Source organism: Macrobrachium rosenbergii, chromosome 35, assembly GCF_040412425.1.
Source record: "Macrobrachium rosenbergii isolate ZJJX-2024 chromosome 35, ASM4041242v1, whole genome shotgun sequence".
In the NCBI taxonomy this organism is placed as follows: Eukaryota; Metazoa; Arthropoda; class Malacostraca; order Decapoda; family Palaemonidae; genus Macrobrachium; species Macrobrachium rosenbergii.
Window position 1 is genome coordinate 4,146,817 of NC_089775.1, and position 15,835 is coordinate 4,162,651.

The 15,835-nt window shown below is 39.0% G+C and overlaps 2 protein-coding genes across 2 annotated transcripts; one reads left to right on the forward strand and one right to left on the reverse strand.

Moving 5' to 3' along the window:
• The first annotated feature begins 1,440 nt into the window (after positions 1-1,440).
• On the forward strand, positions 1,441-8,250 carry Ost48 (dolichyl-diphosphooligosaccharide--protein glycosyltransferase non-catalytic subunit Ost48). The gene is made up of 10 exons (XM_067134219.1): positions 1,441-1,595; positions 2,177-2,289; positions 2,481-2,617; positions 3,075-3,239; positions 3,647-3,851; positions 4,095-4,213; positions 4,318-4,473; positions 5,114-5,263; positions 5,491-5,571; positions 7,881-8,250. The coding sequence occupies exons 1-10, from the start codon at positions 1,573-1,575 to the stop codon at positions 8,037-8,039; spliced, it is 1,308 nt and encodes a 435-aa protein (XP_066990320.1). The 5' UTR covers positions 1,441-1,572; the 3' UTR covers positions 8,040-8,250.
• Positions 7,876-15,636, reverse strand: LOC136856391 (cytochrome c oxidase assembly factor 6 homolog). The gene is made up of 4 exons (XM_067134220.1): positions 15,504-15,636; positions 12,556-12,671; positions 10,035-10,251; positions 7,876-8,016 (listed from the first exon to the last, which is right to left on the reverse strand). Exons 2-3 carry the CDS (start codon positions 12,659-12,661, stop codon positions 10,097-10,099), a joined length of 261 nt encoding a protein of 86 aa, XP_066990321.1. The 5' UTR covers positions 12,662-12,671; positions 15,504-15,636; the 3' UTR covers positions 7,876-8,016; positions 10,035-10,096.
• Between the last annotated feature and the right edge of the window lie 199 nt (positions 15,637-15,835).

Below are 15,835 nucleotides of genomic sequence, written 5' to 3' on the forward strand. Positions count from 1 at the left end.
AGAGACCGCTAGACATTCATTAATCCATGCTTTTTAAGGCAAAATTATTTATTTCACATTTCCTTTTCGCGCCCTTGTAGTAAATCGACGGAAAGCTTAGAAAACCGAGCCATCTTTAACTTTGGAAGTACCTAGACATTTGTGTGCTTGAAGCCGCCAGGATTATACGGGGCATTTATCTCATATTTCTTATTATTCTTCTATCTTTTATATCTTAGAATTTATATCACTCACGAACCTACGCTTTAAATAACCTTTCAGAACGAGAAATAGACTAAAATTCCCTCTATGTTGAGCTTTCAAAGACCAAAAGCGCTCTTTTAGTATCGTAGCAAGGATAAATCAACACATATTCTCAGGATTTTGGTCCTCAAATCCTGCGCTGCTGAATTGGCCTTCAATTGGGGGACTACAGTGTCCTTGGATTAGGATTTGGGTCCAGTACCCTGTAACTGAATCACTCTGTCAAACTGAACCGTTGTTTCAACAATGGCGCCTTTTTGGCAGCTTTCGGGCTCCCTGGCGCGATAAAAGTTCTTTTTCATTATGTTTTGGGTTAAAGGTTTATTCATCTGTATATTTATGGATAATAAAGGTTTATTCATCTGTATATTTTTTATGGATAATTGTCTAGATCTGGTATAGTCCCATGGCTGATTAAACATTCTTGCAGAAAGTTTCGAAAAGTCTAACATTAATCATTAGGCCTATAAATTAATTTAAAGGCATTCACGGGATTGTCAATATGCTTATTATCAGAGTTTTTATATGATAATAACGGCATTTTATGCCATCAAAACCCAATGCCCATATATGCCCATAATTCAGCTTTGTTGTGCAATAATGAAATTCTGTTTTAGCAAAACTACGTGATATTAAAAGGGATCACATTACCAATGTGGATTTTTATGAAGGAAGATGGAAAAGTTAAATAAGACATTTCTCAATCACGAATGCGTATTAATCATTAATTTGGTATTCTTATAAAGCAGGTCTTGTAGTTTTTTAAGATATTGACAAACTTTTAACCAATTATAATCATTTTTATACAACGCCATCGATCGCGAAAATGCATTGCTATCATTTAATTCTGTAGTTGAATTAATTGAAATAGAATTGTTAAAATAGCCATTTCCTTGTATATTAAATAAAGTAATGTTCAGTCAGTGCCAATAAGATTATTCCGTGTTTAAATGCAGTGCCAAATTTTGCTCCAATCAACTCGTGCCACAAACAATCTCATTCCACCGAACATTCCGCATCACACGGCGTAGTGACAACCATAATAAATACAATAATTTACAGCTAAAAAACTGTCTTAAAATCATTATAGATAGCATATAATAAATCTAAATTAATTTAGATTTTATCAATAATAGTTTTTAAGTTTAAAACATGCTAAAACGTTAAAAAAATGAATTTTAATGTAAGCTGCTGCGTCCATGTTCGCTGAAGACTGATCGCTGGCGTCGCAGTCGCCGTCGCCTGGGTGTCAGTTGTCAACAAACCGGCTGTAGAGGTGGACGGTTCCTCCATCATATTTTTCTGTGAAAAATTGACGAAAAACTGAAAATGTCGTTCGGTTTAACGTACAGGTAATATTGTTTGATTTTTTTATGTATATTCTGTTGATTTGGTTTAAATATCGATGGAAATATGGCTGAAAATAGGCGTAAGATAAGAGGGCTGGATAGGACCCGTCACAGGTATATTTTTGGGGATACCCCCAATACGAAGGAATCTATTGATTGATAGCTTAGGCTCTTTTCACTTCTGGCGTAACTGGATATATTCTGCCAGGAGTAACAAATTATCGCTAAAATTGCAGAAATTATCGAGAATTTTTAGCCCATAGGCTAGAACTGGGCGGTCAAAACCCCACCCTGGCTAAGTGAGGGTCCAGTGACCTAGGTTAGGTTAAGGAAAGGTTAGGTTAAGATGTTTTAAATTCTGGGGAGTTTTCAGCAGATAAGATTAAACCATATTGGTTAATTCTACAGAATGAAGTAAGACGGGAAATTTTAGAAATTTGTATTTTAGATATTGTAAAAGTTTTAGCCTCGCTGCAGAATTCAGACTTTGAAAAAACTTAAGCTTCTACGGACAAGTTTCTTCGTTGTAATGTTTAGACGGGTATATACATGAATTATTAATTCCTTCACGTTTATCCCCGCAGGTTGGCGGTCATAGCGGTGTGCGTGGCGTCGGGCTACGCAGCCAACACGCTCGTGCTGGTCGACACCCTGGCAACCCGAGAGACTCACTCCATATTCCTCAAATCACTGCAAGGTTCAGTGCAATTTTTTCAAATTCCATTTTGTTCCTGTTGTAGAAGATAATTTCGGCTGTCGTGTTTAATTACTTTCTAACACATATGAAATTAATTTGTGGCTCACATTCATGACTACTCATTTACCATAAAGCAAATTTGTAATTCATTTTGAGAATAATGACTTCTATCCCTCTTTCGATTTTGACAGAACGTGGACACGAAGTCACTGTGAAGGCAGCTGACGACCCTTCTCTTCAGCTGTCCCGATACGGGGAGTACATTTACCAGAATTTAGTGATCTTGGCCCCAGGAGTTGAAGAGTTTGGAGGAGCTCTTAGTGTAGAGGTGCATATTATTTTTTTTTTATATTCTCCTTGTCTGTTTTCTCATTTCACACGTTCATCCCAGTTTTTCGGACGTTACGAAGCAGATAGCTTGACTTTCATACGGGTTGAGAAGGGAGGGGAGAAAGTAAGAGGGCTAGATACAAAACTGGCCGTATGAAGAGTATTAAGAAGGCTCGGAATATCTTGGAGAAGGGCATAGGTGAAGACTTAGACCAGACGGGAATTCAGGACTGGTTGAGAGAAATCAAGACGAACTTTATGAGAAGAGAGTTAAGGGAACTCATTTCATGTCTAACCCAAAAAGCGGAAAGCTGACGAAAACAGTGTAGATGATAGTATGACGTAACTTATTGTAACTGCCATTTGATTATGTACTATGAGAGACAGGACTGCGATACCATCCTATCCAGTTAGATTTTCCGTGAAGGATTTTATTCACCCTCGGCACATTTCAGGCCATCGTGGAATTCATCGACGGCGGCGGAAACGTCTTGGTGGCCGGTTCCCGAGACGCCGCAGACCTGATCCGTGAACTTGTCACCGAAGTTGGCGTCGAGATGGACGAAGAGGGAGCCGCAGTGATTGACCACCTTCATTACGATTCTAACGACGACGGTCAGGTAATTTGGTTGGTTTTGATTGTCTCCACATTTGCTTTCATGTTTTTTTATTATTGTGTTCTCTAAGTTCACAGTTAGTGCCATATCTCTATAAAGTACTGTATCTTTCTTGAGAATTATGAAGTCTATCTTAATAGTGTTGGAATATGGTAAGTAAACTATTGGCACCTAATTTTACCTGTCATTTGATGGCTCAGCACACACGCACGCCATATATCTCCCAGAAAATGATTATGATTAGGTAGATATTTGAGGCGTAAAAGGTTTTATATTAAAGGATTGAGGATTGAGTAAGTAACTATCTAAGAGAAGGAAAATCTCACTGCAGTATAGCACATTTGCAAATTTGGTAAAGCCTTAAGCTGTGCAACATAACATTAACTAAAAAGTTGTATCTTTCATTTCAGCATACATTAGTAGCAGCCCCAAGTTCTGGACTGATCGATTCAGAAGTGATGACTGGAGTCAAAGACACAGTTCCTCTGCTGTATCGAGGAACAGGTCTCATCACCGATGTGGACAACCCACTGGTACTGCCCGTTCTGCGGGCCCCTTCGACTGCCTATTCGTACAACCCCAGCCAGCCTATTACTGACTATCCACACGCCACTGGTGAGATGTGGTCCTTCCCTCGATAACCTGCTTGTATATAGAAATGGTAGATGCATTCCTTTGAGGAAAAATTGCAAATTTTTCTTTTTACACGAAACCCTGAGGCTCAAATCGTATTGCACTTCTGTTGATGTGTCAGTAAATGATATCACTTGAAAACTGTGGTTTCTGGAGATGAATTAAACTAGTTTAATTCATCTCTATAAACTGGAATCAAGACAACTTTTGTCTTTTTGTTTACAGGCCAGAACATGCTTTTGGTAGCGGCTCTCCAAGCCCGGAACAACGCCAGGGTGGTGGTGTCCGGGTCTCTCGAGTTCTTCTCCGATGCCTTCATCACGGCTGCCGTCCAGACTCCACAGGTATCGTACATTTCTGAAGCAGTAGAATGAACGATGATCTATGTACTATTTTGTAAATGTAAGCTCTGTCGCTAGCTTATTTTTGAGGAAGATTTACCTTACAGGGCGAGAAGTTCGAGCGTTCCGGCAACGGAAAGGTGGTGGAATCCCTGAGCCGCTGGGTGTTCAGAGAGGAGGGGGTTTTGCGCGTCGTTTCGGTCGACCATCACTTGGTGGGCGAGAACGAGCCTCCCATTTCGTACACCATCAAGGATGACGTGGTAAGGCTTTGGGATACTTTTCCCATTCTCGAGGTCAGAGGCAAATGATTATCACATGAAGGAACTCTCCCGAAATGTGTTGTACACAGGTCTATTTTGCCTGGGTTATTTTTTGAAATATCTTGCTAAACACACACTTAAAAAAGAACTTGGTTTTCTTCAATTTACTGAATAATTCAGCATAATTACTTTGGTTAAGCTTGTGAATTAGCCAGATACTGTGACTACCATTTGAAATTGCAAGTTCTAAGTATTTTTATTTATTACAGTATCTTATTCAGGTTGCAAGACAGAATTGTGTATGAGCTCTTATTGATTTCTTGGTTATTTGTTTTATTTAAAGCAACCAGGTATTTGGGGTCAGTGGTTCCTATTGTAGCATTTTTCCCAAGAAGAAGAAATACTCTCTGGCTATTCCATCCTTTAAAAAGTGGTTATGCCATATTGAATATATCTCAATACATATTTGATTAGAGGCATTATAGTAAAACGTTTTTTCAAGAATATATCTGTTTAACATGAGAGGGCTGTGTTCTGCCAGTTTATTTGTGAAGAAGATAGAAATTTGTATATAGTATTAGCATTATTACGGTATTTTAAGTGTGTTTTTGATTTACATCCAATGCACGGAAAATTTCAGGAATACAAGATAAAGGTAGAACGCCTCGTAGATGGATCATGGGTACCCTTCCAAGCCGATGACTTGCAGATGGAATTCGTTCGCATCGACCCGTTCGTCAGACTGACCATGGCCTCTGGGCCTGATGGTGTATTCTCAATCAAGTTCAAGGTTAGAGGAAGACTGAGTCCTGCGTTAGGTTTGCCAGCTATTTAAGGCTTAAGAGAAACTTCTGGTGCAAATTTTTCAAAGGGCTTTAGAAAAGAATTGTTCTCACTTATAAATTTAGTTGTTTTAGCATCATTCAAGCTAAGTAACTTGGAGTATTTTATCTTGAAATGCTGAACTTTATAAAATAATGTTTTTTTTTAATAATGATTCACAACATTTCCTTCCAGGTACCTGACGTTTATGGGGTATATCAGTTCAAGGTAGAATACAACAGGGTTGGGTTCACACGACTCTACAGCACCACCCAGGTAAGTTGTCAAGTCTGTATGAATACATTTGTTCCTTTGGAAATACAAACCGTCACATTTTATGAGGTGTATTCCTCAGGGCACGCTGGAATTAGTCACTGAAACTAACAAAAGTAACAAGGCAGTTAATTGGTAGTTAAGGGGGTTGAGTGTAGCAATACCCTCATTTCACCTGCTGTCACCAACGGCTTTTTCTTTGACTGTATATATCTTGTTCTGTTCCTGCAGGCTGTTAAGTCGGAACTTATTTCGAGTTGTTTACTTTGTCATTAGAACAATAGTGTGCACAACGGATAGGTGTGAGAGGCGTTAGCGTGCCTGGAGGTTGGATAGGTCCCTACCATTACTGTTCCTCTGTGTGGGTAAGATCTGCAAGATAGTTTTGGTAGGGGAGGAGAGCAACTAGTATTAGCTTAACGCTCCCTCCTCCCTGCCATGTGTATACCACTCTCACAGCCTAGAGGCTGGTATGTGTATGTGTGTGTGTGCAGTAGCTGTCGTCTTTCCTGTGAGAAATGCCCCCGAGGCATTGACAACAGCTAGTGCTCCTGTAGAAGAGAATAAGACATGAGATAGGGGCAAAGAGGAGGCTTTTCTTCCTTCGAAAGCTCTTCCTTGTCTTCTTTGATCTCTCCATAGGAGGAAGAGAAGTCTGAAGGAGTGAATCTCCTACATATATATTTGGCAATGGTTTTTATTTCCAAAGGAACAAATAAATTCTAAAGTTATTTGCATCTTTCCCAGCACACAAACCAGTGCTTGTTATCATAAAAGCATCCTCAACCACCCCACTGAGTCCTTGTTGCCCAAAGAAGAGTGGATTTGGTGGCTGCAAATGAGGGTCTTCCTGCGGTCATCCTCCTTAACAGGAAGTTATCTACCTTGTTACCAAGTTTCAGCAGCCATTTCCATCTTTCAGTGAGGAATATTCCCATATAAAGACTCTGGTGTCTATACCTGGGAAAAGTACAATCACCTTGAAAATGTGCTACGTTTTGTATGGTGTGACGAGTCACACTTGGGCTAGCCAAATGGCCATGTGACATTTAACAGACTTGTGTCTTATTGCCTCAGTTTAACAGTTTAAAGAGGTTAAATTTTAGCCAGTGCCTTGTTACTAGAGAAAATGAAGTAAAGATATACATTACATCAGAAGAAAAACTAGCATTTTGAGTTTTCTGGGCTCTTGTTAATTAAGTCTTGCGTGCCGTTATTTCATTGTTGTCTGCAGTGGGTTGGTCTGTTTTTGAGAGTTGCGAATCCACTAAAAGTCTAGTAACAGTTTCTTAATCATTTCTTTTTTTGACAGACAAATTTGCCAATCTTAACTCTACTTTCCATTTTGTTAAACGTTCTTTAGCAGATTGGAATATGAATGAATGTACAAATGACAGATGTGAGTTTGCCATTGCAGAGCACTACAGTGTATAGTCTTTGGTATGTCTAGGTATAAAGTAAACATTTATCATTTATCGAAAATCTTGCGCATATTCGTCACACTAGAACTTGTTGCTTCTACTCCTGATCAAGTGATTGTTTGCGTATGTAAGCAGACACTTGCCTAATACTAAACTTATTGGAAGGCCACTTGAATGGTACGTGATGCATGTACTTCAAGTAAGCAGTGTAAAACAAAAGCTCATGTTTTGTAGAGGCCTCACACTCAATCAGCTGTTTTGTGGCAGCTGGCGTGAAAGCAAAGGTTTTGTACACTGTTATCAGGTGATTGCTTTCTTAGATGAACATGCCACAAGTAAATTTACTCAGTAGCACGTACAGTGATAGTTCCTCGCTGGACGAGTCGGTAGAGTTCTCGGCTAGCACTCTGTTAGGCCCGAGTTCGAGTCGCCGGCCGGCCAGTGAAGAATTAGAGGAATTTATTTCTGGTGATAGAAATTCATTTCTCAGTATAATGTGGTTTTGATTCCACAATAAGCTGTAGGTCCCGTTGCTAGGTAACCAATTGGTTCTTACCCACGTAAAATAAGTCTAATCCTTCGGGCCAGCCCTAGGAGAGCTGTTAATCAGCTCAGTGGTCTGGTTAAACTAAGGTATACTTAACTTTATTTAACGTACAGTGATAAATGTGTCATTCAATATTGTACGATTTGTATTTCAGCAAATTTATTGTATGCCATGATTCAGTATACTGTACTCAGTTACACACTTCTTAGGTATTATAGAAAAACAAAATGGGGTATAGGAATAGAGAAATAGAACAACATTAAATATGCTATATTTCATAAAAAAAAGGCCTATACATAATCTTTCTCAAACTTAGAGCTCTCAATTTTTACTTTCACCCGCAGGTGTCCGTCCGTCCATTCACTCACCTCGAGTACGAAAGATTCATCGCGTGTGCGTATCCGTACTACGCGAGCGCCTTCTCCATGATGGTCGGAGTCTTCCTGTTTTCGTTGGTCTTCCTACATCATAAAGACCCACCTGTTAAAACCAAGGCTGATTAAAAACAAATATAAAATGTTAAGTATTACAGCACGTTTACTGCCGTCGAGACGTTACTACACGGTTCAGGCATCTGACGGCAGTTTTCTACATTTGCATTCCATTGTGTTTTTTGAAGTTCTCAAGTTATTTTTGGCTTAATGTTTGCTACTTTTTTTTATGTATCAGTTTCATTGGATGTTTATGATTAATTCAGTAAAGTAGGAAATTTTGTTTTTCTCTTTGTTTTTCCCAAAACAGTATCTTGTGCGGTTAATATTCTTCAGGGTAAAATGAAAGACTTCCTACCAAGAAATTTGCCATCTTGAAGTGAATTGAAAAAGAGAATCACTTACAATTTTCCCAACCTTAACTTTGATAGGTGTGGAAATTCTTGTTTGTCATTCCCCATCGTCTGCTGTCAAAATCAAGTGGATGGTGACAAATTCACTCGAATGTGACTGAAGTCAATACTACTTCAATTCTGTATGACAGAACAATATTCCTAAATGCTTTTGTCATTTCAATATGTAATATGTAGAGGCTGGAGAGAAGGAGAGATTTCAAAGACCAAGGTGGTTTGGACTTGTAGGAAGGCCCGGGAGATCATGGAGAAAGGTGATAGAAGATCTAAGACTTACTAGTGCAAGCAGAGAGTACAGGACAGAAGATAGTGGATAAAACACATTGCAAGTCAAACCTCACAAAGGGAAAAGTTGACATTAAAAGCTTCTATGGTTATGAAAAGGGTTACATCTTGACTTGAGCAATATTTCTTAGAGATCTCAGAGATCCCATATATGCCTAGTTAATTCACATCTTGAAAACTCAAAATTAATTGTCCAGAAGCACTGTTCCATAATGTATAAAGTCAGGATATTCTGTGGGATCAGAAAGTATTTCTACTTGAAAGCATTTGGTGTATCTTGGGAAAACTTAATGAGAGAACTGAGTTCTTACTGCCCTGAAAAACATTTAAGTATCCTCAAAAAGTAGAGATTAGTGGTAATTAATCAGCAGAGAATGATTGGCAGTCTATATTTGAACAAGAACATACTGAAAAAAGTTTACAATTGTACAGAGGAAATTAACAAAATATGACTTGCAGGAAATAAGACTAATACATAACTCATCAGAATAAAATGTACAACAGCTTCGAATAAATCGAAGAGGTAGACAATTCATCGAAAGTGCACTACAGTATACCCTCACACCTGGGAACACTGAACTGAGGTCTATTAGGCTACGACAAGCCTTCTGAAATGACCACACTGTCACCCAGCTCCTCGAATCGACTTGAATTCAGAATGAAGTCTGGTATACAATAATTTCTGACTGCCTAAATGAATTACTCTTGCTTCTATCCAAGTACAAACATTTGATGCCATTCAAGGTAAACATTCAATATCAAACTGAAGCCTTGAAGTGAGATGAGGGTTGTAAATAAATTGAACTGCTTAAGAAAAGGATAATCGCAACTATACAACTGGTGTGTCGCCCATTTGCTTATCCTAAACAGACATTTTGTTCAAGATTGTCACCTAAAGAGGATGGGGTTTTCTTAAGGCTTGGGCACACTGGGACACTGCTGTATTTTTTGGGTTTAAACATTGATTCTATAAAATTTTTTTGAAGTACCAATAAATTTATAGGTGATATTTCACTAGCCATACATATCTTTGAATATTTCTTGCAGGTAGGACCTCGAGCACCAATGCACTGCTTTGCCCATGGCATAAAATATTGTTAACACTGCCCTGGCTGAAGAAGGGAATATAAATTATGAAACTTTGGAAAACTATTCCTGTAAGAAAACACCTTAAGAAAACGGTCATGTTTATTACCAACAGAAACTTATGGTTCCCTGTTTTTGAAGCCTAATCAGAAAGTTAAAACAACATATGCAGTACTGTGCCTACATAAAAGATGCCTCTGTAATATCTCATTTCTCTGAACAAAAAAAAAAAGGGAAAATGAATGTCAACTCTACAAGACGCAGATTACCGCCTTGAACATACCCGTCAACGCGTACATGCTTCCTATTTACATTCGACAAAATATTACACCACGTGGCAATCTGTCAGCTATTCCCCTTGTTGTCTAAAGGCTCGTAACCTTCCTTCATCAGTTCTTTGAACTTCTCGTACTTGTGCTTCCTGTCGAAGTGTTTGACCCAAGTCGACGGGCAGTGTTCTTCGTACAGTTTCCTGAACTCCTTGCAGCTCTCGGCCGTACCTGGAAGAAAACATCGAACCTGTCTTAATTTTATGAATGAAGGCATCCTACTGCTTGAATTGAATGTGAAATTTAGGCCCAAGGCTATGTACTTGAACCTATGAGGTCGTTCGGCGCTGAAATTGATGCTGAAACTATTATAAGGAGAGGGTGGAAAATTGATGGAAGGAATGAAGGGGGTCACAGCTAGGGGTCAAAGTGACACTGCAAAGGACCCAAAGCAATGCCTACAATGCACCACATGAGTTGTATTGACAGCACAACCCCTCTATGGTGGACTAAAACTGAGTATGTGAGAAAGATTTTTTTCTGCTTGAAAGTTAGCATCATGTGGACACCTAGACTTCTCAGTTACAAAACCTTCAATTAGGGAAGAGGTTTGAAGAATCCCCAAACAAAATAAAAGCAGAGGAAAAAGTTATGTGAGAATGGACGCTTTGAATGTTGGAAAGATCGACGAAAGAGTAGTTGACATACAAGTCCAACATGAAACAGTCGATGAGATAAAAGTGGGCCAAATAAATTTAAAGGGTACAAATAAATAAATATACGTGAGGCAGTAATGCCCGTATCCTCTATACCCACTCCACAAACAGGGAAAGACGAAGAAATTAGTCTCTGGAAAGTTTATAAGATAAGCTGACAAAATATCTAAATGAGATGATACACTATTCGCGAGAAGAGACCAAATTTTATTAGACATACATTACTGTGACACATGACAGCAGGTTTTGATGAGGTAATGGGGAAGCTACAACCTTGGAGAAATAAAGGTCTTGAGGGAGAATCAGCATTGTAATTCTGGCAAATCAAAGGATGACAACTTGACTAAACAAAACTGGAACACAGAATTTATCACAACGAGAAATAGACGGCATCGCAGAACATGAGTCTACGTACGTACGCAGTAAAAATAGATGACAGTTGAGGAGAGAGGCGATAAAAAGTCTGGAAGAAGGTACTGGAGAAATAATGGCAACATTCAACAACAGTCAGGTTCAGTAATCACGGAAGCCATCTTTACAATTCCACACCCACAGGGGAATACCATACAAAAAGGTCTAGATTGTATAATTTTCGTTGAGCTTGAAAAGGCATTAGACCCAGTAGCAAGGAAAAAGCATAATATACAGCAGATTCATCAAACAGGTAAGGGTTCTACGCTACTATGCATATTAAGATCAAACTGAAGGCAGTGACAAATGTATCTGAAGGACTTGACATGGAAATCTTTAGAAGTGTTTCAAAGATGCAAGAATGGAATTCACAGGGGAAAACCTCGGATGCTTTACAGGTTACACCAAACATTGGTATTGCATGTAACACACAGTATAAAACAAAATACTCTATCATTTGTCCAGAATTTTAACTATGCAAGGAATTTTCACCGCAGAGATTGCAATGAATTAGAAAATAGCAATGAAAAGATGGAAGGTGGGAAATGGCGCAACAAACACAACAGTAATGTTACTTTGCCAATGCACTGGATTGTTGAGAAATTACTGAAAGGGTGGTAAAGAATAGTATTAACAGGCTAGATAAAGTGTCCCATTACTGGACAGAGGAGAAACAATTTGTGTATAAGTAATATGTTTGTTTTTCTATGCAAAGGAGACACAGGAATATTATTATTATTATTCAGAAGATGAACCCTATTCATATGGAACAAGCCCGCACAGGCCACCGGCTTGAAATTCAAGATTCAAAAGAATATTCAGGTGTTCATTAGAAAGCAGTAACAGGATAAGGTACAAAGTCTAGAGACTCTACAAGAGGCTAAGATGGTCTGGCCATGTGATCGGCATGGGAAAGAGAAAGTCAAAATAGCGACCCACTTCTTCAATCTCACAGGCGTTCATCTAAATGATTTATTCTCAACTGAAAACTGGAGCAAGGTAGGTTAGAGAAGTTGGACAGTTAGGGAGGAATGACTAAAGGAATGGATTTAAAAGTAGAAGGCAGAAAGCAATGTAGCAATGAAGCTTCTTGGCTTTTAAGCATCAATTCCATAATCTAATTAAATCTACTGACTTAGAATAGCATTTCGAAAACATTGCTGGTACAGTGCCTGTATGGTACAAAAAACACTAGTGGTACAGTACCTGTACGGGACGAAAAACATTACTGGTGCAGTACCTGTACAGTATGAAAAACATCATTGGTACAGTACGGACTACTGAGGTTCACTGGAAACATTCCTGGTACAATTTAAGAATACGGAAAACGTAACAAATTTAAAAATAATTTTGTATTTTTAATGCAAGTCAGTGATGAACAACTACCGCAGTACAGAAATTTACTTACCGCCTGAATCGATGCATTTCCAAAATTCATCCCTGGAATTCCAGCACAAATAACGCTCTTCCTTACTGGGGAATGCAGTCGTTTTCTCGCCCGGTTCCCTGGGCATGTTGCGTCAACTGGGAAGAATAAGTTGGAATGAGTCATTTGATACATAAGCTACATCTTCCAGGTACATCTAATGTACATGCAAACGAGCGTTTATTTGCCGTTGCTGTACTGAAATACTTGTATAGGCATGCCAATGAAATGCAGAATCTAATGCTGGAACAATATTGCTTATGAATTTATTCCTCCAGCTTCTGCAGTAAAAAAACAAATCCAAACTGTACTATCTATTAGATAAACCTTTAAAGGCCATCCACATATCTGGTGCAAAACGCCAACTGCAGATGTCTACCGGAGATCTTGGTACAGCATCACAAAATCAGTGTGGCTGAATGTCAACTGGTTTCAGCTTCCTAACATTCTTGTTGTTGACAGGATTAATTATTTCCACTGAGGAGGATCTCAGTTGCAGTCTGTGAGTATAGCTGAACTCTAACAGCCTTAAATGATCTGCAGTAACTATTTAATAAAGCTGAACTTCTGTGTAAGTTACTTTCTGAAGCAACCACATCGTTTCAAATTTATATTATTAAGTATGAACATGAAAATATGGACAGGACCTTTCCTCTTGACGTGGCAATCAGCATCTGGATAACTGAGAGAGATCTCAGAGGGTGGGATGGTTTGAACATTTGACAGAAGTGACAGAACGAAGACCTGTAGAAAACCCCAATAAATCATTAAAGAGGGAACTTAGAACACCAAGACTCAATGGGAGTTCAGGCAGTGTGTGCAAGGCAAGAGGAGGGTGGAACGAACTTATTTCACGTCAAACCCCACAAAGGGAAAAACCGATGCACAAACATTTTATAACGACGTTGATGGGGGGAAAGTATGGTGAAAGGAGCAGAGCGTAGTTAAACGATCTGCGTAAAAGAATGGCAATTACCTCCTCAAAGTTAACAATCCTTTTGGACCTTTCCACAATTACCTAGCTTCGGATGGGGGCTGTCAGTTGCCTAGTAATTTTTGCACTTATATTTATTGTTCATGGTTGCATCTGCTCCTTTCCCAACCTTAGTTGCACCATTGCCTCATAATGTAATAGCATTTGATTCTATAAGGGTGACCGTACAATCTCGCCTTTTCAGAATGCTTTGTTTATTGATAATCATTCATGTTTACCGTTATATCATTCTCCCACTAATTTGTTCTTCCTTGATTCATGTACACTTTGTTCCTGCAATTTTCTTTCAACCCTTCACTGTAATGCTACATACTTTTAGCTTTTAATACAGCATAGTGATTCCCAGACTAATTTCAATTTGTGAATTGACTGCATTTTGAAGGAGGAGCCAATAGGGTAATTCTGTCCTAGATTAAGATCTCATTAATTTCAAGAACCAAAAATCTTTTGTTCAACTTGTTACTTTCTGTGTTTTGAAAGTTACTGTTGATGGAACCAATAATTTTTGTGTTTTGTCCAATCTTATAGGCTAACAACAAGAATGGATTCGAGAGGGAAGTATCGATTTTTGCGTGCCTCTGGGCAACTGGAAATCAGTCTGGTCAATAATATCGATGATTTGCTGTCATGTCAAGTCGAATTCTGCTGTTAAGTGCCGCCAAAATCCAAAGCGACGTCCTCTCAAAGGCGAAGACAAAGGTAAGTAATGATGCTCGCATTATGTTTGGTTAGGAATTGCCGCCCAGACTATTTATCGCCTTTCGTGAATGGTTTTTTTATGTTTACATCTTTTATTTGTGTTTAGGTTATTTACAGTCCTTTTCTTACATTTTTACATTCATCCCCAAGGGGCTGGCACCAAAACATTTCCCGTTCAGCAGTTAGATTTAGGGGAACTTGGTTCCGTCAGGTTAGGCTGCAATCCTATCAATGCATTCCTAACCTTTGCGACTGGCATAATTCACTGGTTTTTGGCCGCCCCTCCCCCCACCCCAAAACCTCAAGTTATGGGTGACCCCACAACTGGCAGATAACCATAAGGATATAACCTACTGTGAGGGGAAGGAGGGGGAATACGATAGCCCACAGGCCTACTTCTAGCCTAAATGCTCTGCACGACTTATTACATTGGAAATTGAATTTTCCTATAATTTTAGCATTGCTGATGAAGGAGGTAGTGTCGCTTATTGCCAGTTAATCATTATTAACCTCATATCTACCCAACACAGTTGGGGACCCTTTGGGAACGCGGGGTTATGTTGGGAGAAGGGACTACCAACAAGAAGGGACTATTATAAAGAAACTATTATAAAGGAACTACAATAACCTAACCTACCCTAACCTTGCAGGCCACGTTACTTAGCCGGGCCCTGCCCCCCGGACCCCGGTGAAGGAAAATCCATTTTTACCAAAAGCTCCCCTATAACACTGCAGGATGGCCAGCGATAGCATTCCAGGATGGCCAGGTTAATTACTGAGGTTAATTATAATCGACCGACAAAGGGTTAATTACAGTTGACCGACTAAAGTTAATGACAGTCGACTGACAAAGGGTTAATTACAGGTTAGTTACAGTCGACGGCAAAGGTTAATTAAGGGTACAGTCGACCGGCAAAGGTTAATTACAGTCGACCGACAAAGGGTTAATTACAGGTTAATTTAAGTCGACCGGCCAAAGGTTAATTACAGCCGACCGACATAAAATAACGGTAAATTGTTAATAAACAGCCAAAATATTATATAAAAATCAATTTCCACTAAATATAATCAAGAATTTCCGAGCCTCAACTGACCTGTACCGTATCTGGCGTCGCAACGTCAAAGGTCACCGGCGCCTTTAGGTAACCCGACGGAGGCTCAGAATTGAGGATTCTATTCCTATATCACATTTATAAGCGCAAAAACTAATTAAAATAATTATTAAAATCATAATTACCTGAAATACGAGTCCCGTCACAATACAAATTGCTTATGGAGTTTATTGCACAAGATCACGATGATGTTAGTAGTAGTAGTAATTGAAGAGTGTCGCCTTTGTAACGGCACCTCAATTTTCATTTAAAATCTTTATCTTCCCTTTTTCTCGCTCTTTATTTACATATATCTTTTATTACCTACATCTTTTACGTAATTTAATGATTATTATTCACTCAACATCATATATTATACACTAAAGCGTTGTATTAGTTGTATAATATACTTTCGTTCTCGGGGTTCACGGGACGTGACGTCACTCGCGTAGCGGCCATCTTGCCATGTTGTTGTTTA

Bases quoted from the DNA above. Each gene is read 5' to 3' on its own strand.
- Ost48 (XM_067134219.1), top strand. From the start codon at position 1,573: ATGTCGTTCGGTTTAACGTACAG. The intron at 2,290-2,480 runs GTTCAGTGCAAT...CGATTTTGACAG, and splicing joins ATTCCTCAAATCACTGCAAG to AACGTGGACACGAAGTCACT. The intron at 4,214-4,317 runs GTATCGTACATT...TTTACCTTACAG, and splicing joins CTGCCGTCCAGACTCCACAG to GGCGAGAAGTTCGAGCGTTC.
- LOC136856391 (XM_067134220.1), bottom strand. From the start codon at position 12,661: ATGCCCAGGGAACCGGGCGAGAAAACGACTGCATTCCCCAGTAAGGAA. The intron at 10,252-12,555 runs GTAAGTAAATTT...GTTTTCTTCCAG, and splicing joins GAAATGCATCGATTCAGGCG to GTACGGCCGAGAGCTGCAAG.